Source organism: Adiantum capillus-veneris, chromosome 23 (genome assembly GCF_014529385.1).
Source record: "Adiantum capillus-veneris isolate H3 chromosome 23, ASM1452938v2, whole genome shotgun sequence".
NCBI lineage: Eukaryota > Viridiplantae > Streptophyta > Polypodiopsida > Polypodiales > Pteridaceae > Adiantum > Adiantum capillus-veneris.
Window position 1 is genome coordinate 96313541 of NC_140953.1, and position 27973 is coordinate 96341513.

At 46.0% G+C, this 27973-nt stretch overlaps 2 protein-coding genes across 4 annotated transcripts in view; one reads left to right on the forward strand and one right to left on the reverse strand.

The window, feature by feature from the left end:
* LOC147428209 (uncharacterized) overlaps positions 1-27973 on the reverse strand; it is a 177301-nt gene that overhangs the window by 138523 nt on the left and 10805 nt on the right. The gene's annotated exons all lie outside the window — the stretch shown is intronic.
* The window catches only part of CPSF160 (cleavage and polyadenylation specificity factor 160), a 67167-nt gene that overhangs the window by 5508 nt on the left and 33686 nt on the right, over positions 1-27973 (forward strand). For 2 of the 3 annotated variants that reach the window (XM_086496472.1, XM_086496474.1), the window contains 9 exons: positions 4-99; positions 195-247; positions 775-906; positions 1141-1192; positions 1280-1372; positions 1458-1595; positions 1677-1808; positions 20951-21028; positions 21709-21867. In XM_086496472.1, coding sequence (XP_086352598.1) covers positions 4-99; positions 195-247; positions 775-906; positions 1141-1192; positions 1280-1372; positions 1458-1595; positions 1677-1808; positions 20951-21028; positions 21709-21867 — 933 coding nt within the window. The remainder of the gene's footprint in view (positions 1-3; positions 100-194; positions 248-774; positions 907-1140; positions 1193-1279; positions 1373-1457; positions 1596-1676; positions 1809-20950; positions 21029-21708; positions 21868-27973) is intronic. The other variant, XM_086496473.1, reaches the window with a different exon arrangement.

The window sequence follows — 27973 nt, forward strand, 5'->3', positions numbered from 1 at the left end:
CAGAATCTTCCTTATGATGCATACATGCTCCTGGGCGTTCCGTCTCCTATCGGTGGGGTGATTGCTGTTGCAGCCAACAGCATTCATTATCACAGTCAGGTGATTTATCTAGGACCCAACTTTTAAGTGGACAGCTTTATCTCCAAACTCTATATTTGAAAGCAATGGTTTACTGTACCACATGTTGTCTGCAGTCTACCACCTGCTCTCTTGGTCTCAATGATTTTGCTGCATGGCCTGAAGGCAGGTTAGATGAAGTTCTTGTGATTTTTTGTCAGCAGAGGATGATCAAGTAGAAAGTAGTCTTTGTAAAATAATCTGTCTTATGCTCTATCTGAAGGAAAATATCCATGGGCTCATTGTTTAGTTTTAGTTAATCAGTTCACTCGTGATTTGCATGCTCAAAATATGAAACATGATGCTGTTTGTAAAAATTAGGTGGATAGGTTCAATCAAGCCTTTTTGAGTGAGATTCACTTGGAAAGAGAACGTATGGGTGCTTTTAAAGAGCGTATGATTTATGAAGCTTTAATGGAAGCATATCACTCTATTTGCTGCTCAATTCGCACACAGCTGCATGAATTCCAATATTTCAAAGGAGGAGCCTCCATCTGTCTGTAATGCTATGAAATTATCGTGGCATTGCACGATAACTGTGATTCCTTGTTGATTATTGCAATTTTGCAGCTACCGAAAGTGGTTTTCAACCACACACAATACTTCTCACTGACCTGACTTTTCTTTATTAATATACTGTGCGCTTGTATCTTTCAGTGGAGATGTTCCAAAATCCAAGATAAGCGTGGAGCTAGATTCAGCAAGAGCAGCATGGATATCTCACGATGTTGCACTCTTTTCAACGAAAACAGGGACTTTATTACTACTTTCCTTAATATATGATGGCAGGTGTGCTAGATACACGTTTTTTTGATATCTGTTATGCAAATAATTTATTAAACAGCTTATGTTAACAGTGAGTTAGTGAGTAGTGGTTAGGTAATCTATGCAGGTTTTAACTTTCTTTTTGAACTGGTGTGAAGATCAACTTTTTCAGGCTTTTTGGGTAGGGTAGACAGTTTAATGGAAGGCCTGTTCATTTTTGCTTGTTGGTATCTAGTTAAAAGAGGTGTAATTTGGCAGGACTGTGCAGAAATTGGAGCTTATGAAGTCGAGAGCTTCGGTGCTTACCTCTGTATGCTTTCTGACCAGTATTAGCTTCATAGATTGTCTTACCTACCAAATACCATCTGATGTTGTGTGTGTGTGTGTGTGTTTGAAGTGCATGAGCATGTTGGGGGACATGTTCTTCTTTTTAGGCAGTCGGCTTGGCGATAGTCTGTTTGTTCAGTTCACTTGCGGCTCCAATGTGGAGGTGTGCACACCACTGTAATTACTTCGCAAACATCCTTCAGTTGTTTATAGAGCTCATATTAGTTACTCCTAAAATTCATGCTCAGCAAGCGGATGTTGAAGGAGATGCAGCAATGCCCCCAGCAAAGAGATTGCATCGTGCCACATATGAAGATTCTCAAGATGGCGCTGGTGTGGAAGAGTTATCTTTATATCATTCTTCATCAGCAAACACAGACTTGTTGGTTGGTGTTTTTGAAGTTTTCAATGTGGATGATCAGTGCTTCCTTCATATGGCATGTTGACCTTTTTGTCTGTGTTTGCAGCAAAAAAACTTTAATTTTTTAGTGCGAGATTCGTTCATAAACATAGGCCCTGTGAGAGATTTTGCACATGGCTTGCGGATGAATGCAGACCCTAATGCTTCAGGTGCTGCCAAGCAGAGTAATTATGAGCTGGTACTAAATTTCTCCTCCTAAAAATCTCTGCTGCAAGGTATTGAGGACATTTCAGCCAGGGGATACATCTATAATGCGCATAATGTGTAGAATAATGGGGCTAGAGTCTCCAATCATCTACCGGCATCTTATTTGGCTGATATATTGTAGCATGTAGCAGCTCTGTTAACTTCATAGTATTTGCCATCAATGCATAAATATGGATCCATATCGTACGACTGGTTCCAAGCTGAAAGCCTCACAATTGCGAAGGACACTAAGCTAGAAGCTCATGGTTCTGAAGGACAGGTTCATTTGCTACCTTTAACCTGCCTAAAGCGACATATGGACCCTTGCAGCTATTAGTAGTAACCCCCCCCCCCCCCCCCCCCCCCCCCCCCCCCCCCCAACACACACACACACACACACACACACACACACTGTCTCACAAACGGGAGCGCATATCAATGTAAAATATGCTCGGATAAGTAGAATAATACTCAAGCCAGAGTATATATATATATAGAGAGAGAGAGGAAGAGAGTGAGAAGATCGACACAGTAGTGGGACGAGAAGATGGGCTGGTCTCCCCCCCCCCCCCCCCCCCCCCCCCCCTTCCCGTAAAAGTGTCTTTCTTACTCGGGAGAAGTCTATACAAGCACTTGAACTGAACGTATTACCACGCTCATTCTAGAACAAAACTTGATGGTATTCAGAAGTTTCAGCTTCCTATTCCTAGGGCAAGACCCTATTTCAAGGAACTTCCGTTCCTTATTCTGAATCTTCGAGAACCAAGGTTCTCGCCTCTGGATCTCACCTTCCAGACTTAGGGTATGGTATCCTTGCAACTCTTTTCCGACTTTGTTCCCAGATTCTTCCTCGTGCAGAATAACTCTGCTTTCTTGGACGTAAAGTCCTTCCTTGGGAATCTCAACGTCCGGATCCCAACTCGAGAGTCTACCACTCTCAGATCCGTGGACCTATTCCCATTTTCAGGGTGCAAAACTGGGTTGATCTGGCTCTAGTTCCTCAGAGCGCTTTTCTTCTGCAGAGGCTTATGCCTTCCTCTACTTCTACTTCCTCGCAAAGAGGAAGTACTCCTGCAAACAAATAGTCGGAGATCAAAACATGAAAACTTTACCTTCGAAGTCTCGACACTCAGAATACAACTTAGTTGTTGAAAATCAACTCCTCAGAGAGATATCTACATAGAGAATCCTTTCTTCCAATCCTACATAGAGAAGAGGTGTGCTCTCGTGCTCCTTCTCGTAAATCAGCCCCATCTACGACGTTTATGGGATGAAAACGGAGAAAAAAGCAGTTTTTTGGTGATGGAAACGCTCTCCGTAGGCATTTCTTCGCGATGGAACTCGCATACTGGGTCTTGGCGACATCTGGTACACTTGGGGCAGCCATGGTCATCACCATCGGCATCTTTTCCGTGGCTGAAATCTGCAACAACAGTCCCTTTCCACTAGCGTCGGGCCTTTTCTCCTCAAAAGATTTGCTTTTATACCTCTCGACAGTTGGCAAGATAAGGGGGGTCCTCCCTACAAGAATAGGGTAGTTCAGGGGCGCCTAGAGCTGGAGAGAGAGAAATCGCTTTGTGGCTGCCACACACACACACACAGAGAAATGAAATGTTATATTAACGTCTTCAAAAGGCCACAATGACCTATGAGACCCGAAAGTTACAAAGTGGTGGATCTGATACAAAGTCAGAGTAACAAAATAACCTAACAACAGTACAAAACAAAGATATATACTATGGGGTCCTAAGTTGGTCGATGTGAGTCAAGCAAAAAACTAAGCAGAATAATGGGCCGCTTGTTGGGATAGCTGAATCACAAGAGATCTAGCATCGGTCGTTGGCGAATCTCATCAATTTCCTCCATGGTTAGTAGTCTGACTGGGCGTCGTGTATGCTTGGCCAGCGTGCTCCGAATTTTCTGTTGTAGCCTTCGTCGATGCTGTGTAGTTCTTCGCAATCGCGGGTGCTTGGATTTCCCCAGTTCAATCGTTTGGTCAATCAGTGTGCCTCTGGTGTGAGACGGGGGGGAGCTCTGCTGTGGGAGTGGCTCTTGCGGCTGTCCTGTGTCTGCTCTGAAGAAGTCTGTGATCCGTCTTTGAGACTGGCTAGCCTCGCCATTCATCGGGCTATCTCTGTGTCTGCGCAGCTCGAGCAAGAACAAACCTAGGCATCTCTGATCTTCGTATCCCATGACTCTTGAGAGTGGTCCAAAACCCTCTCTGAACAAGCAATGGAAGCGGCCTCGTATCTCGTAGTAGACGGGGCAGCGGCATGTATAGTGTAGCTCTGTCTCAGGTTCCATGTTACACAAGGGGCATGTCCTGTCCTCTGCTGGTACTCCGCTGTATCTCCCAGTCTCAATCCGCAACTGGTGAGAAGATGTGCGTAACTGGCCAATAGCACATCGTATCCCATGAGACAAGTGGGTATCCATGTATTTGGGTCTCGCCACAAAACCATCTTCCGTAAGCTGGAGGAGGTGGTCTCTGTAGAAAGCCATCTTCGTGCCCAATTCTTGTGCTGGTTGTATCCATGTCCTCCTGGTGTCTAGCTGGGTCAGGTCTTGGCGGATGAGCTTGGTGTTCTCTGACTGTGTAAGATTGAGAGATGGTGCATCCAATGAGTACTGGAATGGTGGCAGCCTGTCTATGCTGAACCCATGTGCCTGAAACCATCATGTCATCTCCCCATACCAGCATGTTGTATCTCCTTGTATGGCTAGCTGTCTAGAGGATTCAAGTGCTATGCGAGCATATCTGTCTCTAGGAAGTGCCCATGTGCGGTTTATGAAGGAGACTGATCTGGTGAGCGCCTCCACCACAAGTGGGGGGGCCGCTAGCTCTGCTCGGATAATGGCCCGTGGTACTGATGCCTTGGCTCTAATGAGCCGTGAGATCATAGAGACGAGAGGTTTCTCCATGTTCCCCCATCCTTCTGAGCGACCTGACCTCCCGTGGTGATCCAGCGAAGGTCCCCATATCTCGGTTCCATAGAGCAATGCTGAAGCCACCAAGGTGTCAAAGAGCCAGAGCTTCGTCCGGGGCTCCTGAAACTGAACCTGCGAACACATCCTCTCCAATCTACCCAATGCTGCGTGGGCTCTAGTAAGTCTGGTCTCTGCTGCTCTTCTGAGTGAGAATGCAGGTCCGCTAAAAACCACTCCAAGGTAAGTGTAAGCGTCTGTGTACTCCACAGTCTCCTAGGTGCTGACCTCCTGATCCACTGTGGGGTGGTATTAAACACCATAACCTTGGTTTTACCCAGGTTGACAGACAAACCACTTTCGTGGGCAAACGTATGCAAAGCATCCAATTGACGTTGCATTCCTTATGGGGATTCGGAGATCAACACTATGTCATCAGCATATAACAAAAGTGGAATCCATGTCCCTGCCAATTGAGCACCTTTATCCCCATCGCTGTCAATGTAGTCAGAAACCTAATCCACATACATACCGAAAAGAGTAGGAGAGAGCGGGCAGCCCTGCTTCACCCCAATAGTGGAGTGAACCGGTGTAGAAAGTCTCTCGGGGGTGCATACATGCCCTACTACTGATCTGTACAATCCCATGATCCCCCAAATGAGTTCTGTGGGTACTCCCATTTCCTGTAGTCTGCGCATCAGTCTAGCTCTGGGTACCGTGTCGAAAGCTTTGCGGAAGTCCACAAAGCTACAATAGATCCGTCTCCCATGAGCTCTGCCTTCTTCGATGATGGCCCTGAGTGTCAGGATATGGTCAAGAGTAGAGAAGCCTCTCCTGAATCCTGCCTGGCCAGTTGCATGTATCCCTTCCCTCTCTGCCCATCTACTCAACTGTTGTTCCAGAATGGATGCATACAACTGTGCCAGTGTGTGCCCAATCATAATAGTGCGATAATTCCCAGGCTCCATGGGGTCTCCTGATTTGAAGATAGGTACGATCGTAGATAGGCTCCAAGAGTTTGGTAGGCCCTCACACATGGCCCGGTTAAACATAACTGCTAGAAGCTTTGCTAGTAGGTCTTTGGCATGCATGAAATGCTCAGCGACTAGGCCATCATGATCATATGCTCTCCCAGTCTTCATCCTGTCAATAGCTTTCTTCACCATCTCAACGGCGGTGAAAAAGAGACATGCGTGTGGGCATGGATCGGGGGGGGTCGGGGAGGGCCGACCGTCCAGGTACTGTGTACAAAGATGATGCGTACTGCTCCCAGGTCTCTGTGGAGGAAATAGCAGGGGGGGTCGGGGAGGGCCGGCCGTCCAGGTACTGTGTACAAAGATGATGCGTACTGCTCCCAGGTCTCTGTGGAGGAAATAGCAAGGGGGGGGACTGCTCATGAAAGAGCCGCCACGGCTGTCTTACCCCAATAGAGAAGGAGGAGAGGCCTCACGCGAGTCCTGACTCAAGAATAGCTGATATAGATCTTGCTCGAGTCGAGCCAAAAAAGCCCTCTTCTTCCGCCGCACGAGGCGTCGGAAGTCAATCTGTGACTGTCTGTGAGTGTCGTCCCCCAACAGCACCTCCCTGTGAAGTCTGGCTCTAGTCTGGCGGCTCTCCTCATCGTACCAGCTGTTCTGAGGCATGCTCCCTGATCGGCGGCTCTGCTCAGGCTGGGTGTGTGGGTATGCTTCTGCTACTGCCTCATGTAATGTTTGTGTTAGTATAGTAGTTGCTCTTCCAGAGGTCGCCCCGGGTCCTCAGTACATAGGCGTCTGTAGATTCCGTCCATGTATACAGAAACCGTCTCCCGTGTGAATGTGTAGTGAGTAGGGGCTGCTACTCGTGGCCTGTGTGCTACACTGAATTGGAAGGAGATGATCATCGACACCAGAGCATGATCCACTGCCACCCCGATCGGTCTGGGCTCAACTGTGAGATCCTGGATACTAGAGATGAGATTCGGCTGTGCCATGACATAGTCCACTGTGCTGGCTCCATGTCTGTGTGGGAAGCATGTAAAACCTCTCGAAGCAGGAAATCTCTGTAGGCCGTTCAAGATGGCCAATCCATGTGCAGTGCCCATGTCTATCAGGTGTCGCCCATACTCAGTACATTCCACATCGTGTGATAGTCTGGAAAGGCCCGTCTCTGCAACATCTAGCTCTCTTAGCAACTCTTCTGAAGTATCATAAAACACTGCCTGGTGATGGGCAATCCTAGCATTGAAGTCCCCTAGGATGATAATGTCACCGTCCCTAGAGAACTCCCATATGTCATCATCCAAAATAGAGAAAGGGGATTGTCCTTTGGCTGATGCATAAAATGATGTACTCGGGGGAAAGTAGCAAATAGCTAGATAGAGGTATCTGCCTGTCTCTGCTTTCAGTCTCACCCACATGTACCTAGCTTGCTCGTCCCTGCGGGCTATATGTATCAGTGGCTGCAGATCTTCTCTAAATAACACTACCACTCCCCCCGAGCCCTGCCCTCTGTGCTCTGAGCGTGTCTCCTGTTTGTAGGCCGTCTCCCATCTGTATCCATTGATGTGAGGCATGGATTGCCCTGGGGCCTGGTGTGTCTCAGAGTAAAAGATGATGTCTCTTCCAGTAAAGCTATCCTCAAAGGCACCCACATCAAGACGCATAGATCCATTGCAGTTCCAGGCAGCTACTTTGAGTGTGGTCCCATAAGTCTTGCACCGTCATGTGGAGCGTCGTTCTAGTATTACCACTTTTCCGTCTCAGTAAAAAGCGGTCTTGCCTTTTTCCCTTGCCGCTCTAATCTCCGGCATTACTTCCTGCATATGAGCGATCTGTGAGAGGGTGAGATCATCCCCGAGAAAGATGCCAGTCTCTTTAAGAGTTGGTCTTTTCTTCAAGAATGACTTCTTTGCTTCCATGGAGGGAAAACGGAGGATGAGTGCTCTTTCTTTTGAGGTTTCTCCACTGCTTCCATTTTTCTTTATGTTGCCCACTCTCCATGCCCTTGTGTGCGTCGGCTCATGAATCCCCATCAAGGCTGTGAGTTCTTTTACTTCTTCGTCCACATTGCCTTTGTCTTTAAGACCGCAAATTGTCACATGTAAAGCGCGCACCCTTCTCCTCTGCTCCTCCTCTAGTGTCTGATTAATGATGTTGTTGGGTGTGGGCGTGGGCGTTATCTCCTTGCCTTTTCCTTTCTTGGCCACCTTGATCCATTTCTCGGCTTCGTCCGCCTTCTGTTGAGTTTTGGTAAGAACATCCACCCAAGAAGTCGTCATTTCTTTATGCTGCTCTTCTCCTTCTTTGATGGCCCGTACTTGCTCCTTGATCGTGTTGATTTCTTCGATTACTGAGTGTTGCAGTTGGCCCTCTTCCAGTGTGTTTCTTGATCGTGCTTCGGCGAGCTCTTTCTTGAGTGACGCGATCTCTTCCTCTTGGGTCGTCACTCGGTCTTCCAGCGTGCTTATCTTGCTCTCTTGGATCAGCACGCATCCTTCGAGTATGTTTATTGTGCCCCAGAGGTTGCGGTTCATCTTGGTCATGATCTCCGTCATCTCCTCTTTGCATTTTTGAATGGCATCCTCTAGGGGGTTGGCTTTATCGTTCATCTTCCTCATGCTTGATCGCCGTCCGCAAGGGAGTTGGTGTACGTGTGCACCCACCCTAGTAGCGGGTGCGGTGGCTGGGAGTCACTGGATGTATGTGTGCACCCACACTGGCGGCGATCGCGACGAGTGGTGGAGCGCGAGGCGGTGTGGCCAGGTGCCCTCAATATGCTCAGTTGTGTGTGTGTGTGTGTGTGTCTCGAAAACAAATGTGAAGGAGGGGGGGGGGAGGGGGAGGGGGGGTAAAGTATGGTAGAAATGAAATGAAATGTTATATTAACGTCTTCAAAAGGCCATAATGACCTATGAGGCCCGAAAGTTACAAAGTGGTGGGGGCGGGGGCGGGGTTCAAAAATAAAAAAAAATTACTCCCTACCCGTAGAGGATGGACATCCTACGCGTGAAAGGAAAAGAGGGGGGGTAGGGGGGGATAATCTACGCGTAGGAGAGGGGGGGGGAGACATGCTACGCGGGGGGGGGGGGGTGCAGCGGGCGCGGGGGGGGCGTGAGCGGGTGCACAGCAAGGCGCCACGGGGGTGCAGCGCGCGAGCAGGGCAGGGCAGCGGGCACGTAGCGCAGGCAGCGGGGGACGCGAGGGGCAGCGGGGGCAGGGCAGCGGGTGCAGGGCAGGGCTGATGCGAGGGTGTAGCGCAGGCAGCGGGGGACGCGAGGGGCAGCGGGGGCAGGGCAGCGGGTGCAGGGCAGGGCAGGGCAGGTGCGAGGGTGCCACGCAGGGCAGCGGAGAGAGAGAGAGAGAGAGAGAGAGAGAGAGTGGTTTTGCCAAGAAAAGCCAAGGAGAGAGGGGTGTTGGAGTTTTGTGCTTTTTCTATCAGATGGCTGCCCACTTATTAAGTGGGTGGTTGGCCACTTTTAAAAACAATCTGAACCTGCTAAAAACTCAATAAAACCTTATAAGTTAAAAACGAATGCTTACACAGCACTACACAGCACTTCCCAGGCGTCCCTAGATGCAATCACATGCACAAATGTAATGGAGACAGACTTCTTTACGGAAAAGCATCTGCTTTCCCAAAAAGCAACCCGCTTTCTCAGAAAGCATCTGATTTTCCTCAAAGTTTTCTATGAACCCATCTTCATTCAAGTGCTTGCTCATCCTTGTGTGTAATTCCAACATAGTTTGGAATTTCCTCGCGACTATGGAATATTCCCTTTTCGATGCCCCCGTCACCCACCATGTGACACATTTGGAATACCCATCACCTAGTCCTTTCCTACCGAACTTACGGTACAATCTCCTTCGTGATGCTTTGTGTCACCCATCCTATGATGCATTAGAGATGTCCGTTCCCGGATGGTCGAATACTTCTTCCCGATGCTCCCTCTCACCCATCCTTTGTGACGCATCAAAAGAGCCTATACATGGGCTAAGGGGGTTCCTCTTGCAATGTGTGTTCAGCCCAAAAGGGTGCCCATTAGGGCAGCCCTTGCTAGCGCTTCTTGCAGCTCGAGGATTTTTTGGGGGGTTGGGGGGATTTGGGGGGTTAAGGAGATCTGCATTTATGCAGCCCTCTCTCCTGGCATTTTAACAGCCAACTCCATTAGCATTTTTCGGTGGGCAGCCGCCGCAGGGCGCTTGGTGGCAGTCGTGGGCAGCACTTGCAGACTCTCCTCTCTAGAGCGATGGGCAACAGATCTACCTCTTTGAGTCTTCCCCTCAAGGCCCATTCCATGGGCATCATCGTTAGAGGCTGAACACTTTCTCGTATATGCAGCTGTCACAAACTGGTGACGTGGCTGTCCTGTACACACACACACACACTCCCGCCCTGGCTGGCTGACGTGGCAGCAGTGACGTGGCAACAGCGTATGGACACCTCTGCAAATTGCGGCGCAGGAAAAGTTGGTAGGCAGCGTACGGAAAGGCAACAGTACGGCAGTTTTTTTTCTACGCAAATACTGGCTGGGAATTTTTATGGTAAGGCTTTTTAGAAGTTGCTTTATTTGCCAAGCTAGCCTTGTGAGATGAAGGGCTTTATTTTTGAATGCTTTTTATGGACAACTTTTGGGGCTCTGCTTTTGGCATCCCTTGTAACTCTTTATAAGTGTAGTTGGGCTCCCACTTCTCAGAGCATCTGGACGCAGAGTGTGAGAGTGAGAACCAACCACTCCCTTGTACTTTGGTAACAAATTTAATATAAAAGAAATACCGAAAGGGGCGCCAGTCTTAAGGGGCCAATATCTCTAGGCACGGAACTCCACCGGCCGGGTCGTGTCGAATCAATTGTAAACTGTGAACTGTTTTGAAGTGAATTCCTGTCGTGTCGCAGTAGAATCTTGACTTGGAGTGTCCAAGTCTGTTACAGTGATATCAGAGCGCGGCCGATTTCTCTTCTGCCGGGAAATCCGATCCTTTTTTCTAGCGACACTTATGGATTTAGACAGAGATCAGTTGACTTCCTCTGCATCTGGAGATGCGGGAAGAGATCACGAAGAAGATTCTCACGAGGAGTATGGCCCGCCTCGGCCTACTCAGGCGGAGATTGAAGAGATGGAGCGTCTACGATTGATTGACGATGCAACAAAGATGGTTGAAATTCAAAAGGCTTTTTATTTCTTCCTGGTTGACTTGAGAGTACGAACATGACATACAAATTGCTTGGAACTATCTTCGGATGACCAAGAAAGATTCATTGGACGCATATTGCAAGAGATTCTGGAGCTCTTTTCTCCCAGCCTCTTCATTTAAGAAGGACTCGTTCAAAGAACAGATTGAGCGGTGTACCTTGGGACTTCCTACAGAGATCCGAGATCACTACTTAGAGCAAAAGTCAGATTCCATTCAGGAACTAATGAGTCATGCCAAACGGTGATTTGCCATTCATTCAGACAATTTGACCTACCCCACAGATGAAATCATGACGCAAAGGACCAAACAGACTTTGAACAATGAAAGTAGAAAGAAGAAGAGCAACCTAGAAAAGAAAGAAAAGGGTGCACGGCCCAAGCTCACTCTTCGAGAGAGAGCTAACTACGTCAAAGAGGGGAAGTGCTTTGGATGTGGGGAAACGGGGCACATCTCTGCGAAGTGCCCTAAAAAGGCACCAAAAGAGCAGAACGACAAAGATGAAGACAGGCCTGAGGGTTCGAAAGCAACTGAGGAACGTGGACGAAAAGGCAAGATGAAAGCAGGACTTGTTCCAGATTGCACGGGTACTGACCCAAGCACGATTGACGAGAGTACTGAACTTTGCCGAGCTTGGGGCAAAGTGAAAGACCAAGAAGCCTTGATTTTCTTTGATGGAGGAGCCAAGGCCAACTTCATTTCACCTGAATTGGCGGCGCGACTCGAGATCACACCCGATCGGATGGGACCACTAGCAGAGGTAGTTCTAGCGGCACCCGGCAAGGACGTAGCCATTACACCTGTCATTGGCAAACTTCGGTTGCATTGTCAGGGGTATTTGGGGCACGAGGACTTCTACATAATGCCCTTGGAAGGTTGTGATGTCCTCATGGGAATTTCCTAGTACCACAAGAACAACGCCGTGGTCGACTATTGGCCGAGAGAAGCGAGGTTGACTACAAAGAAGGGCCGAACTATTGTACTTGATGTAAAATTTAAGGGCGAATCTGTCCCTATTGTATGGGCTTTGGCCGTTTCCAAATTAATGAAATCCAGTCTGTTTGAATGATGAGAATAGGACAAATATGTTTGAACTTGATAAAGAACGCCAAGATTTTCTCCACACTCATGCCGATTGCCCTAGAGGGCTTGCTAGGCGAGTTACCTTCCGCTCTTCCTAAGGATTATACCATTGATCTGATACCTGGAAGCACACCATGGAATCGGCCACCTTATCGTGTGAGTCGAGCCCAGAACGAAGAAATTATGAACCAAGTGAAAGACCTCTTGGAAAAGGGTCTTGTCCAGCCTAGTACTTCACCGTACTGCTCTCCAGTGTTGTTGGTTTTGAAGAAAGACGGATCTTAGAGAATTTGCATCAATTATAGAGCTCTCAACAAAATCACCATCAAGAAAAGTTTTCCGATTCCTAGGATCGATGATATTCTTGACTGACTACAGGGATCCTCGTGTTTTAGTAGGATCGACTTGAAGAGTGTATATCGACTTGAAGAGTGGATATCATCGGATCCGAATCGTGCCGGGAGATGTCTATAAGACAACTTTTTGGACGACTTTTGGGTTATTTGAGTTTGGTGATGCCTTTTGGCCTAACCAATGCTCCTGTGACATTTAACCGGATGATGGACAGGATTTTTCGAGAGCACAGACTATTTGTTGGCACTTTCTTTGACGACATCATTGTTTTCTCCAAGGATGAGACAGAACATAGAGAACATTTGCTATAGGTCTTTCAGGCATTACGAGATCACAAGTTGGTGATTAATGCGAAGAAAAGTGAATTTTTCCTACACGAGATACACTTTTTGGGAAACGTTGTCTCAGCAGCAAGAGTGCAGATGGACCCGGCCAAGATAGAGACTATCCGTGATTGGCCCGATTTGAAGAATGTCCATGAAGTTAGAAGCTTCGTGGGCTTGTGTTCGTACTACAGGTGGTTCATTAGCAAGTTTGCAGAGGTTGCTTTCCCTTTGCATATTTTGATGCAGAAAGGAGTCCCTTTCTTGTGGGGACCCATAGAGGTCACTGCCTTTAAAACATTGAAAGAGAAATTGACTACATGACCAGTTTTGGCTTTGCCGGACTTGCAGAAGTCATTTGAAGTATATTGTGATGCTTGTGGTCGTAGTCTGGGTGTGGTCTTAATGCTAGAAGGCCATGTCATTGCCTACGAAAGCCGATTGTTTTTGTCACAAGACGGGCACCACGTGCCAATAGAAAAGAACAGACTGAACAGACTTTTAACACTTCAATAACAACTAAATTGAAAGAGAGAGACGACATGCGACACGGAGTGGGGGAATTCCACTCGAGAGAGTATTGGCCTAAAACCTTGGTGCCCCTTTCGGTATTTCTTTATATTGCATCAACACAGTACAAGCCGGTACTCTAGACTCTGCACCTTCTCCGGGAAACATGCTAGAGAATGAGCCCTAACCTCATATTTAAAGGCCCTTGGCCTGAAAAGCAGTTACAGTGAAAAGCCTTCAAAACTCAAAAGCTTCTAGTCCAAAAAGCAATGCCAAAAGCTGTCAGCGTAACTTACAGAAATCCGTACAGCATGCCACGTCATCAGCCAACGCAAAATGCGAAAATCCGTACAGCATGCCACGTCATCAACCAACTTTGCAATTCTTGTGTGTGTATGTGTGAGTCCTGCTTTATTTTAATTCTTTATGTCACTTGGGGCCCCATCGGATGGGGTTCCCATAAGTTGGTAGGACTTCTTCTTCTGTTACTTGTTCTTCTTAGGGTTTAGGCTCCTCGGTCGGCATCTGCAAGTTCGCTCCATTCTTTAGGCTTTGACATGTCAACAGTTTGTGACAGTTTTCAAGGCCGGAATTGACAACACAGATTTATGAGAAAGAGCTTTTGGCGGTTATCCATGCTCTTACTCAGTGGCGACATTACCTACTCGGAGCGGATTCTACTGTCTTCAAAGACCATCAGAGTTTACGCTACTTGTCACAGAAGCAGCTATCGGAAAAGTAGATGCGGTGGGCGAACATCTTGTCATAGTTTCACTTCCAGATTGTCCATGTGCAGGGACATAAGAATTTGGTGGCGAATGCTTTGTCCCGGAAGCCATTGGTTCCGGCTATTTCTGCGATACATCATAGGTGGGTATGGGTAAAGGCTGTAACAATCCTTGTGCTTTATGCCTGTCAAACTTGACCTTCTGGCATACTAAGCAATTGCGTACAAAATCGTCTACGTCCTTCTTGAGTCTCGGCCAAAAGAAGTATCTCTCCACACCTTTCAAGGTGGTAGCAATGCCGCGGTGACTTGTAAAAGGTGGACAGTGGCATTCGGTCATAACCTTTTCCCTCAACGACCCTGCCCACGTTTATAAAGGTTTACAAGGGATGCTAAAAGCAGAGCCCCAAAAGCTGCCAATTAAAAGCATTCAAATAAAAGCAATTCATCTCACAAGCTTTCTTGGTAAAATAAAGCAACTTGCGTAGATTTTCAGCCAGCCCTGCGTAGAAGAAAAACCATCCGTACTGTTGCCGTAAAACGCGGAATTCCTTACAGCCATGCCAAATTAGCATTCTGGGTTTTCTGTTGTAAATTGCGGACCTGCCACGTCAACATTTCAGTGTGCTTTTCTTTCCGGGACTGCCAAGGTGTGTGTGTGTGTGTGTGTGTGTACTGCTGGCTGCCACGTCACTGGTTTGTGACATACCCCCCTCTTGAAAGCATTGTAATCGCCCTCAATTACGCCTGCAAAATAGACAAAGGCCATAAACTGTCTTAGTGGACACTGACTGTTAGTACCGACGCACTAGGAACACACATCTAGCACATGTACCAATCGACAGTCACATCACAGGACATCACTTGACATCAGAGAAATTCATCATTCTTATCTTGAATCGAAAGGATATCCGATTCATTCCTGAGTTGTCTCGCTCTCGATCTCACCATCTGATCCTTGATTTCACTTGCAAAACAGGCAATGAGATGGCTCACATCGTTGCAAAAGAGTGGATGTCCAGCTCCATGCTTCCCAAAGCGAGTTCCTCGCTCCTATTTCCGGTTATCTGCTCACAAACAACCAAATTGTCAGCACATCAATATCTCTTTAAATGTCCTTTTTAGTATTTGGTTCATCTTTTGGTCAATAGTTCTATTCCAGCTCTTCCTGCGAGTAAAGCTTCCGCTTTTCTGCACTGTCCTTTTAGTTTTCATCTTGTCCTCAGAGGGGAATCAATGGCCTCATGCCATCTTGAGTGAATCTCATCAATCGGGTAATCCTTCAGGTATTTTCTCAACTCTCGGGTCTCTGGAGTACTTTATCAATCTTTTCATACCCATGTCAACCTACAGTGGACGCTTGTATTCTGCTCAAGCAAACTTTAAAAAAAAAAAAGCGCAAATCTTCATTCTTTTCTTGATTTCCCGCTCCTAATTTCTACTGAGAGGTGTTATCTCTGTCAGGTTCTCCACGAGAACCCATGTGTTATCTTGGATTCTTAATGGCTTTATGCCTTGTAAGACAGAGCGATGAAGACGGCAGCGCGCCCGATGCACGATGTATGAAGGGTGGGAGTGGCTAATAAGCATTCAAATAAAAGCAAGTAATCTCACAAGCTTGCTTGGTAAAATAAAGCAACTTGCGTAGATTTCCAGCCAGCCCTGTGTAGAAGAAAAAGCATCCTTACTTCTGCCGTAAAACGCGAAATCCCGTACAGCCATGCCAGGTCAGCATTCCGGGTTTTCTGCCGCAAATTGCGGGCCTGCCACATCAGCATTTGAGCGTGCTTTTCTTTCCGGGACCGTGTGTGTACTACTGGCTTCCACGTCACTGGTTTGAGACACACTGGGGATTTGATTCTTTGTACACTGAAGTGTACACTTTCAGCTTGCATGGCTAACTCCACCATCCGCTGCAAAGTATGTTGCGGATATGTTTGCCTGCTTCTACGAAGTTCAGGTAAAAGTCCTTCATTGAACTTCTTCATCTTTTCTTCCTCAGAGAGGGTCAAGAGTGGAGCCACCTTTGCAAGAGTGAACCAATACCTGTCCACGTAATTTGTGACTTGCTCGTGCTCCTATTGAGCAAACCGATCCCAATCTTCTTAGATGCCTTTCTCAAAGCCTAGAGGAAGAAAATTTGTCTAAAAACTCAGCCTTGAATTGAATCCAAGTCTTGTTTTGAATTACCCTTGTGATGCTTGATAACATGCATCATCTTCGATGCTTCCGAGAAATTACCGTTTGCAAAGGCAACTTCGAATTGTGGAATGAAAGTGATAACTTTCGGAACATCTTCCCTTGCGTCAAAAGTATCAAACTTGGCTGGAGTGTTCGGATTGCACCAAATCCTATGGAGGCTTTGGTCAAATCATGATAGACATGATGCTACAACAAGAGGCACAACGCGCCACCATGGATCGCGATCGCAAAGAAAGAAGGGCAGCTATGGAGCTTCAGAGCGAGCAAGTGCGTGAAGCTCAATGCATAGCGGCCGAAGAAAGGCGAGCGGCTTTGGAATTAGAGCGTGAGGCTCAGCGAGATCAACGCATGCAAGAGTTGGTCCTGCAAGTACTCACCTCGAAGTCCGAGCCAATCAAGGATGTGGGCGGTTCATCAGGTAGCAAGTGTAGGGATGCGGACTCCAAGTCTCCAACAATCCAGTCACTGAGAAGTTGACATTCATTAAGTATGACTGTAAGATGGATGCTAATGTTATTCATTCTTGCTTGCATCAATTTAATGCTTACTTTGCGACAACTAAGAAAACAAGGAATAGCAAAGTTTTGACGGCAGCCATGTATCTTGCCGGTGATGCCATTAATATCACGCATGGCAAGAGGCACAGTTGGCCGTGCACCTAGAGGAAGCCGAGGAAGGCATGATCCTTTCTTTCAATTGGGCCGACTTCCAAGACAAGCTCAAGGCGCGATTTATGCCACCTCAATACTTAGTGCGGTTGAAAGAAGATCGACGCAATCTCAAGCAAAATGGTACGTCAGTTATGTCTTTCTCTAACCATGTTTTGCAGCTGGACACCCAATTACGCAAATCGGATGATGGGCGCAAAGAGGCATTCCTTTTTGGGTTGGACGAGTATATCAAGTTTGATGTCGAAGTACTCGACCCCATAGATCTCAACAAGGCGGTAGCGATTGCTCTCGCACAGGAGATAAAGCACAATAAGGGAAAGCCTAAGGAGAAAAAATCTTCTCACAGTACCTCTCAGACTCCTCAAAACCCACAGAATGGTAAGAACGGTAAGAATGGTAACTCTTCTAGCCCATCTTCCTCTAATCTTCAGAAAAGAACTCTCAAAATGAATCTAAGGGTAAAGCAAAAACACATGCTAAGTCTAAGCTAACCCCAGATGGAAAAGTTGCACAAGGAATTATAGGAGGATACATAAGGCCAGAAGAACAAATCATTTATGCAAAGAAAGGTCGATGTTATCAATGGGAACAACATGAAAAGGATGTTGAAAGGTTTTAGGCCGTTTGGATGATTGTCAGCTGTACATTGCAGCTAAGACATCTGAGTTTTTTCTCATTGAAGTTACTTATCTGGGTTATATCATTTCTGTAGATGGTGTCAAGCTTGATCTCGTGAAGGTGGAATAGGTTCGTAATTGGGATTTGCCCAAAACTGCTATGATGTGCATTCTTTTCTTGGTTTATGTCAAGCATATAGTTTGTACATAGAGAATTTTGCACGCATTGCCGCATCCATGACAGATGTTTTGAAAGGGGTGACAACTCGCCGACGGTGCGTGGTTTTGCCCGAAGTAGCCATTAAGGCTTTTGCAGCTCTCAAGGTTGCGGTGATAGAAGCGCCATGTCTCATCCTTGCCTCTTGAGACGACCCCTTTGAGGTATGGACATATGTGAGCAATGTCGCCATAGGTGCGATGCTTCATGTAGCATGGCGGTCCAGTTGCATTTCTTAGTCGGAAGTTAAATAGTGCTGAAAAGAATTATTCTGTTTATGACAAAGAACTTATGTTTGACATTCACTCTCCCAAGCATTGGAAGCATTTTCTGTATGGTAGAGAGTTCACAGTTCGCACAGATCATCATGCCCTCAAGTGGCTCTAGTCTATGCCTAGTGCACATTGGAGTGATCGCTACATGTGCTAGATTTTGTTTTCCTAGTGCGTTGGTACTAACAGTCAGTGTCTGCTAAGACAGTTTATGGCCTCTGTCTGTTTTGCAAGCGTAATCGAGGGTGATTACAATGCTTTCAAGAGGGGGGTATATCACAAAGTGGTGACGTGGCATGGCCCTGGACAGAGGGCAGCAGAGCATACACACATACCTCGACTGGCAGCACTGAGAAATGCGGGGACAGGCTGACGTGGTAGTCCCGAAAATTCCGTTGACAAACAGTACGGCAGCCCCGCTTTTTGCATTGCAGTGTTGACGTGGCAAGCTGTACGGAATTCCGCTTTTTGCGTTGCTGTACGGAAATACCAGATTTACGTTGGCTGATTTTAGGGAAGCTTTTGGGCCAGTTGCTTTAGTTAAGAGGCTTTTAAAATTGACTGCTTTTGGGGCTCTGCTTTTTGGGCATCCCTCGTAATCTTATAAATAAGTAGGCAGGGCTCTCACAACTCAAAGCATCTGGACACAGAGTCTGAGAGTGAGCGCCTGCCTACTCTCTTGTACTTTGAACACAGATTAATATAAAAAGAAATACCGAAAGGGACGCCAGTCTTTGGGGCCAACAACTCTAGGCACGGAACTCCGCCGAGCCGTGTCGAATCAGATGTGAATTGTGAACTGTTTTGAAGTGAATCTCTGCTGTGCCGCGGTAGAATCTTGACTTGGAGTGTCCAAGTTTGTTACATGTACACTTTCGAAAGGGTACATGAAGATGCAAACCTTGTTGTCAAGGTGGGTCGACTACCAGTCGAATTTTTTTTTTGCTAACCAGAATGAGATGAGTCAACTTCCTTTTCAGGAATGGAATGGCATTTGAGATACCTCTCTTGAGCGCCTTTTTGTGCACCATGATATTCTGACACACGAATCTCTATTTGAGATTGTTTGGTAGTTCTAAGTTTCTCTACTCAGAAGGGAGTTTTCTGATGGTCATTGATCATTGAGTACGCTACATGGATTGACCACTAAAGTAGCAAGTTATAGTTGTAGCATACAAATCTTCGGATCAGAACAATTGGCCTACCCTCAGCAAAGGCCCCGAACAAGAACTTTCTCTAGTGAGATGGCAGACTTTGTTTCCCTATGCGGGAAGATACAAGAAGTTTCTTATCCTCAAGACTAATAGCACATGATTACGCACAAGGAAAGATACCTAGATTGATATCTAGGAGGATAACTCTTCTTGAGGTTGAGAAGGCGGATTTGTGTTAAGAGATTAAGGAAATTTCTGATCTTTTGGGAAGACACAGATGACGAGTCGCCTACATAACTCGTAAGATTCATGATTGGTGAAGGATATCCTCGAGGTACTAGAGGAAGAATATGAATTTCTCCCGATGGAGTTGAGTACCCCAATTACTTTTGAACCGGTAAGGTAAGTATTGAATTATTAAATTTTTCTTTAATTGAATTTTCAAGTTCTCTTTTGAAGAAGGACCAGCTCAACTCATTATTGAGCAAGATTTGGATTTTTTCCTGGTTTCTCCCAGGACAGGTCAATTGGATCTCCACTGCCCCCCTCCATGACTTAGTAAAAAGGGGGATAACCTTGAAAAAGGGAAAGAGAGGTAGGGGGAAAATACACAAGGCCTAGAGGAGAGTACATGGCCATGGAATAGTGCCAAAACCGAAGGCTACACATGGCTGGAAGATCCCGACATGAGAGAACTATCTCACACTGCCACTAAACAGACCTCACTCCATGTCCACCTTTCCATGGGAGAAACCGCGACTGATTAGATGAATTCAGACAGATGCCATAGCTCTTAACACCCTCTCTCTGCTCGTGGAAAGGAAGACGGCCCAGGGAGCTGGAGTGAGCAACCTGCAACGGTAAGGTGAGGGTTTCGTGGACGAGGATATCTACAACAAGACTTCGAGGTCGAATAGTACGAGGCCTACATACCATTCAACCTCTACCCTTGGAAGATGTCTGGGGAGTAAAATGTTGTCCGTTGGAGAAGAACCCAGCTCTAACAAGAATCTCCTCAACTCAGCTGACTCACAAGTCGCACAACAAGCATATGCAGAAGGTATTACTGCTGACTGCTCCAAGAGAAAGCATCGAAATTGAGGGTAAAGGCAGAAATTCTTGGTATTTGGATCATTTCCTAACTCTCAAATGCTCCACCCTCGAGAAAAGAGTCAGAAACCTGTACGTTCGGTCACATACCACATGCCAGAATTTACAAGCTGCTGTAGGATGTCCAAAGAATGCAGACAACGGAGGCTACTGAGAAATCAATCTGATGACGAAGAACCAAAGAAGTGGGCCAAGGTGTCAAAGGCTATCCTTTCCGTGCTGCTTCTAGAGGTGCACTTGGTTACGGCCATTGCTCCATACACACCACTTGCATTCTATTTTGAGATGCTTGTTGCTTGAAGAAATCTCCATTGAGGCTAGTGAGAGCCACGCCCAAGGTACGTGTATACGAGGGCACCACATCCATGTGACCAGCTGCCATTGTATACATGCTGCATTGGCCTCATAGCATTGATTTTACCGATGTCAATTATCAGGACATTCTCTCTTCAGAACTCCTTTTGAGCTATCATATGTCTGTTCAGCCTCGTCTGTAACTGAATGTTGAAGGTCGTATTGTTATCTGCAAAGCAAGGAAAGAAAATGGACCAATATTTTCTTCACGTTTTATTATGATGCACCTCCATTGTTCTCCAAAAAGATATGTTTAAGATATCTTTTTGATGCATGCAGCACGGTGAACTGATTCCATAGCATTCATGCGCGTAGATTTCTACGAGTTCTTGGCAATGCTACTTAAATCAATGGAGTAGCATTTCTAAATTTATGAAGTGAAATATGTATACATACGTGTCAGTGGCAAATACTGGCTCTAAGACAGGTTTGTTTTGTGGTCCAGGTGTGCTGTTCTGGGCATGGTAAGAATGGCGCTCTCTCAGTTTTGCATCAATCATTACGCCCGGATCTTATAACAGAGGTATGGGCTAACAATATGCTGTCATATGTTGTTTCATTCTGCATGCTATTTTTGCAAACGCTGACTAGTTTCAATATCTGCAATGTATTATCATTATCATGTGAAACTGGTATGCCTTGCACGCGGCCATCGATTTTCTCTTGAGTTGATATGGCAAAGGGCATTGTATGAAGATAATTTTCTCCTGAATTCTAAAGGATTTTTACCACCATGGTTAGTTGCATCGAGGCTGCCTCTAATGGTCATTGCCAAATGGGATTACTGAAGATCGTTCTTGGTTCCCTGTCTCGGTTTTTGTCCCAGTTTTTGCGTAGGTCTCCAGCCACCACCTCTTGTCATGCCTCTCAATTTTCAAATCTTGCCTGTCAATGTGCTATTTTTTTAATTGCGTGGAGGATCTGATGGCTGGAATGCCAATAGGAACCTTTTCATGGAGGAGGAATGCTAATGTTGCATTGTCCTTTATGTGTAATGCTGCTGAAACCTATTTCTTGGAAGATGTAACTAGCAGCAAATTTTATGCTACCACAGTTGAACATTTTCACAGGAAATATCAGATCGATTAAGATAGTCTTGAACAATACTGCGGTTGAGCTTCTGTTCTGCAGAGCATACACTTTTAATCATTTTGGCTAAACTGCCAGGTTTGCAAATTTAAGTATTGGAGCTTCAATTTGTAGGTGGAACTTCCTGGCTGCAAGGGCATCTGGACGGTCTATTACAAAGGATCTCGAAGTTCGATGCCAGATACGGGTGGATCTGGATCAAATGCTGATGAGGAGTTTCACGCTTATCTTATCATTAGCTTGGAGACAAGGACCATGGTACTACCTGCATTAGTTGAGTGCTCCAATTATAGTCTTCATGTATATGTATTTGTGCAGGCATCTGCTATGCATTTTCACCTGATGTGTTAAAAGCAACAGAAAGGTTGTAGTTTTCACAAAGTTTCGTGCCAAAGCAGCATAAAGGTTGTAGTTTTCACTCTATAAGGTGTGCGTTTATGTCTTGGCATCTGCATGCAGTTTGATTGTACTCTTACTGGATATGACATGCATCGGCCCTTGAAAATAAACATGATCTAGACTCCCTGTTTCCTTCTCTATATGATAAATAATTCCAAAATACTGCACTGCAATCAGAGATTCACAGGTTCAAAGTTGGTACTTGATGCTTTATAGTCTGGGACGGCTAATAGGAAGCTTGTTTCTGTATAATCTGGAACCAGTATCCAGAAGTGTAATTGGGCCTATATGATAAGTACATCTTATAGCTTTTAGGCAACAACTGATTTCTGAAAATTCAGAAGAAATAGAGGCTTTCAATAAAAGATCTAAGCATTGCATTGCATCTATTGTAAGACTGCAGATCAGGGCGCATGGGCAATTGTGTGTGACCATAAAATGCATCCGACCAACCTTTTATTGTGTATTTGTAGCAAAATATAACTTTGACCGGTTTCATCCAGTTCAAAGTTTGACCCCAAGACTAAGGTACCACCTCAAAAGTTAGTCTCTCTCTCTTTCACACACACACACACACACACACACACACACACACACACACACAATCGTGTCATGTGTGACAAGGCAGGTGATCCTACGGAGCCAGGAAACTACCGTACTATTATGATTGGACACACATTGGCACGGTTGTATGCATCTATCCTTGAGCAGCAGATGGGCAAAGAGTGAGGGCATACGGGCAGTGGGACAAGCGGGTTTTAGGAGCCATTCAGAGCCATCATTAAGGAGGGTAGGGCACATGGGAGACGAATTTATTTTAGCTTTGTGGATTTCTGCAAAGCATTTGACATGGTGCCCAGAGGCAGATTGATGCCTAGACTATAGGAGATGGGAGTGCCCATTGAGTTAATTTGGGGGATCATGGCTCTATACAGATCAGTGGTGGGACATGTACGCACTCCAGAGGGGGTGTCTGATTTAGTTCACTCCACTATTAGAGTGAAACAAGGTTGTCCATTGTCTCCTACTCTATTTGGTATGTATACAGATGAGGTTTCTGATTACATTGACAGAGAGGGTGACAGAGGTGCCCAACTGGCAGGGACATGGATTCCATTGTTGTTATATGCTGATGATATTGTGCTGATCTCTGACTCACTGGAGGGTATGCAACAACATTTGGATGCATTACATAAGTTTGCGTAGGATAGTGGATTGCTTGTAAACCTTGGTAAAACCAAGGTTATGGTGTTTAACACCACACCACAGTGGATTAGGAGATCAACACCTACATTCACTTATGGTCAGGAGACTGTGGAGTACACAGATGCATACACTTATCTTGGGGTAGTCTTAACAGGGCGAAAGTTTTCTTTGAAGAGAGTAGTAGAGACTAGACTGATCAGAGAGTATGCGGCCTCGGGAGGATTGGAGAGGACGTGTTTGCAGGCTCAGTTCCAAGAACCCCGAACAAAGCTTTGGCTCTTTGATACCTTGGTAGCTTCAGCTATGCTCTATGGGGTTCAGGTTTGGGGACCTTCTGTGGGTCAGGATGGGTGGAGAGGCCTTTGGTATCTATGATCTCTCGGCTGATTAGAGCCAAGGCCTCCGTGCCACACCAGATGATTAGAGCGGAGTTAGCAGCCCCCCCTATGGAGATAGAGGCGCTTACCAGATCAGTCTCCTTTATACACAACTTATGGGATACTACCAGAGACAGTTACGCCAGATTGGCCCTTGAGTCCTCTAGACAATTAGCTTTACAGAGGGACCATCATGCTGGTATGCACAGATGTCATCACGGTTTCAGATACTTGGCTTCAGCATGGACAACTTTCCTCCCTTCCAGTACTCCCTTGATGCACCATCGTTGTCTCTTACACAGGTGGAGATTACTAGACTCATTCGTTAGGATGTGACCTAGTTGGACACCAGGAGAACATGGATAGAACTGACATAGGAGTTGGGCTTGAAGATGGCTTCTAAAGAGAGCGTCTTCTCCAACTCACAGGGGATGGGTTTGTGATTCGACCCAGCTATATGGATGCACATCTATCTCATGGGTCTTGATGTGCCATTGGTCAGATACGAACATCTTCACACCAACTTGAGATTGAGACTGCTAGATTAAGAGGGATATCATCAGCTAACACGATATGCCGCCTATGCCATACAGAGCCAGAGTCGGAGATGCATTATATATGTCAGTGCACAATGTATTATGAGATACGGGGTCGCTTCCACTGTCTATTGAGAGAAGGTTTCGGACCCTTCTCAAGAGTCATGAGCTATCATGACCAGAGATGTCTTGGACTAAATCTACTTGAATTACACAGACATTGAGATAGTTTATTGAGGAGATCTAGAGAGAGACAATCCTAGAGACAGATTACTGATTTCTCCACACCAAACAGTGGACAGATAGAGGAGCAGCCACCATTGCAAAGCTCAGCTCATACTCACACCTGGGGTACTCTCATTGACCGAGCATTGGAGCTAAGGGGATCGAGACGCCCACTATTGAGGAGAGGAGCTTCACAGCATCGACGGAGAATACAACAAAGGATTCGAGCCATACGATCTCGACATCTAGAGTACAAATGAGGATGGATTCATCACCCATTATATCTCTCTTGTATTGGGCATCCATTCTATCAGTGCTCACACATACCCCAGACAGTTCCAGCTGGACACTTTTAGATTCAATTTAGTATCTCTTTTTTCTGTGCTCAGACATGGTATCAGATTCACCAGTATGTAACAGATTGGTCTCATAGGTCATTTTGGCCTTTTAAAGACGTTGATAGATCATTTCATCTCTCTCTCTCTCTCTCTCTCTCTCTCTCTCTCTCTCTCTCTCTCTCTCTCTCGTTTGTGCCCAGACATGGTATCAGATTCACCAGTTTGTAACGGATTGGTCTCGTAGGTCATTTTGGCCTTTTGAAGACGTTAATATATCATTTCATTTCATTTCTCTCTCTCTCTCTCTCTCTCTCTCTCTCTCTCTCTCTCTCTCGTAGTATTATTTTTGTTCTAGTCTTTTTGTACCCAAACATGGTATCAGATTCACTATTTTGTAACAAATTGGTCTCATAGGTCATTTTGGCCTTTTGAAGACGTTAATATAAGATTTCATTTCATTTCATTTCTCTCTCTCTCTCTCTCTCTCTCTCTCTCTATATATATATATATATATATATATATATATATATATATATATATATATATATATTCAGAAGAGGCTTCTCCACTCTCGACCATATTCTAACACTTAGAGCTATGATTGAGGAGGGTAGACACCATGGCAGGGGATCTACTGTAGCTTTGTGGATTTTCACAAAGCTTTTGACATAGTTCCCAAAGCCAAACTTATACTCAGACAACAGGACATTGGTGTGGCCACAGAGATGATTTGGGGGATCTTGGCTTTATACAGGACAGTGGTAGGATGGGTACGTACTACCGAGGGTATGTCTGACATGGTCCACTCCACTATTGGGTGAAGCAGGGATGCCCCCTATCTCCGAGTCTTTTTGGGATGTATGTGGATGAGTTTTTAGACTATGTAGAACGAAATGGAGACAGAGGTGCTCAACTAGCAGGGACATGGATTTCGATGCTGTTATACGCTGATGATGTAGTGTTGATTTTTGACTCTCTGGAGGGGATGCAACACCATTTGGATGCCTTGTACACATTTGCTCATGAGAGTGGATTGTCTTTTAATCTTGGGAAAATCAAGGTTATGGTGTTCAACACCACATCACAATGGGTCAGGAGGTCAACACCCACATTTACGTATGGCCAGGAGACAGTGGAGTACATAGATGCATACACTCATCTTGGGGTAGCCTTCAGTAGACCGGTGTTTTCATTGAGGAGAGCAGCAGAGGCTAAACTGACGAGAGCTTATGCCGCCTTGGGAGGACTGGAGAGGATGTGTTTGCAGATTCAGTTTTAGGAACCGCGAACAAAGCCTCGCTTTTTGACACTCTAGTGGCTTCAGCTATGCTTTACGGAGTTCAGATTTGGGGCCCGTCAGCAGACCACCATGGTAAATCTGGCAGCACGGATGGATGAAGATGTATGGAGAGGCATCTGGTCTCTACGATTTCTCGGATGATTCGGGCTAAGGCCTCAATGCCACATGAGATTATCCGAACCAAGCTAGCCGTCCACCCCTCGTGGTGGAGACATTGGCTAGATTGGTATCCTTTATACATAGTGTATGGGACCTCCCTAGAGACAGATACGCTCGGCTAGCCTGTTGGAGTCATCCTGACTGCTAGCACAGCAGGGTGACACAGCATGTTGGTATGGGGAGATGACATCATGGTTTCAATCACATGGTTTCAGCATGGATAGATTGCCTTTGTTCTAGTACTCCTTGGATGCACCCTCCCTATCTCTCACCAGACTCATACGTCAAGATCTGATTCAGCTAGATACCTGGAGCACATGGATACAACCGGTGCAAGATTTGGGCACGAAGATGTATTTCTATAGAGAGCATCTTCTCCAACTCATGGAGGACGGTTTTGTGACTAGGCGTGCATACATGGATACACATTTATCTCATGGGATACAATGTGCTATTGGGTAGATACACACATCCTCACATCAACTTCAGATTGAGACCGGCCGATTTCGAGGGGTACCAACAGAGGCTAGGATTTGTCATTTATGTCCCCTAGAGCCAGAGACAGAGTTGCACTACACATGCCATTGTTCGGAGAGTGTTGTGAACCTTTCTCTAGAGTCATGAGATACGAAGATGAGAGATGTGTCGGATTGTTTCTACTAGAGCTGCGCAGACATAGAGAGCTTGCTGAGGACATCACGGGAGAGCTAGTCTCAGAGACAGATCATAGACTTCTTTACACCAGCGAGAGGACTAGTCATCACAGATCCCACCCACTACCAACTTATGGGACCTTTTTCGATGGGGCCCAAGTGACATGAAGAAATTAAAATAAAGCTGGACCCTCACACACACACACACACACACACACACACACACACACACACACACACACACACACACAAAAGACAACTTAGAAATTGATGACGTGGTAGTTGTACGGACAACTTGGAAATTGCGTTGACATGATGACGTGGATGCCTGTACGGATTTCCGCTGTTGACGTGGCAATTATCCAGATTTTCGTAAATCACGCTAGTAGCTTTTGGACCAGATGCTTTTGAGTTTGAAGGCTTTTCATGTAAATTGCTTTTGGGTCTAGGGACTTTAAATATGAGGCCATGGACTTATTCTCGAGCATGCTTTTGGACGAAGGTGCATAGCATGGAGTACCAGCTTGTACTGTGTTGATGCAATATAAAGAAATACCGAAAGGGGTGCTAAGGTTTGTGGCCAATACTCTATGGGATAGAATTCCGCCACTGTGTCGTGTGTCGTCTCTCTCTTTCAGTTCAGTCTGTTCTTTTCTATTAGCACTTGGTGCCCCCTCATGTAACAGTGGTATCAGAGCATCAGGCGTGTGCTTTTCTGAAAGTATACCGGTCCTACAAAAGAGCATACAGAGCAAACTAGAGGCTACTGGAATTTTATTTGAAGTATCTTCGGGTCCCGACCCGGACTTATTAGACACTCCCACCCTTACTTCATCGCACATCGAGCGCGCTCCCGTCTTCCTCGGTCTGTCTTACAGGCCATAAGCCATAAAGAACCCAAGACATGGCGTTCATGGATTCAACAATATTTGCATTTTCTTCTCGACGAGCTTCATGACATTCTTTCGCGGCATCCTCAACAGAATCTTCCAATGCTGCAAAGTTTTTAACAATTTTGAACTACATGTTACCTCCTCTGATGTCCCAGGTGGTACCTCCTCCGGCACCAGAAAGAATAAGAGCTTCCAACCGGCAACCTTCTCAGCAGTCTTTTCCGATCGAGGGAGTCTTCAAGAATATGGTGCAGCCATTTGACCCTGACCTAGTGCAACCACCTTTGCCACCG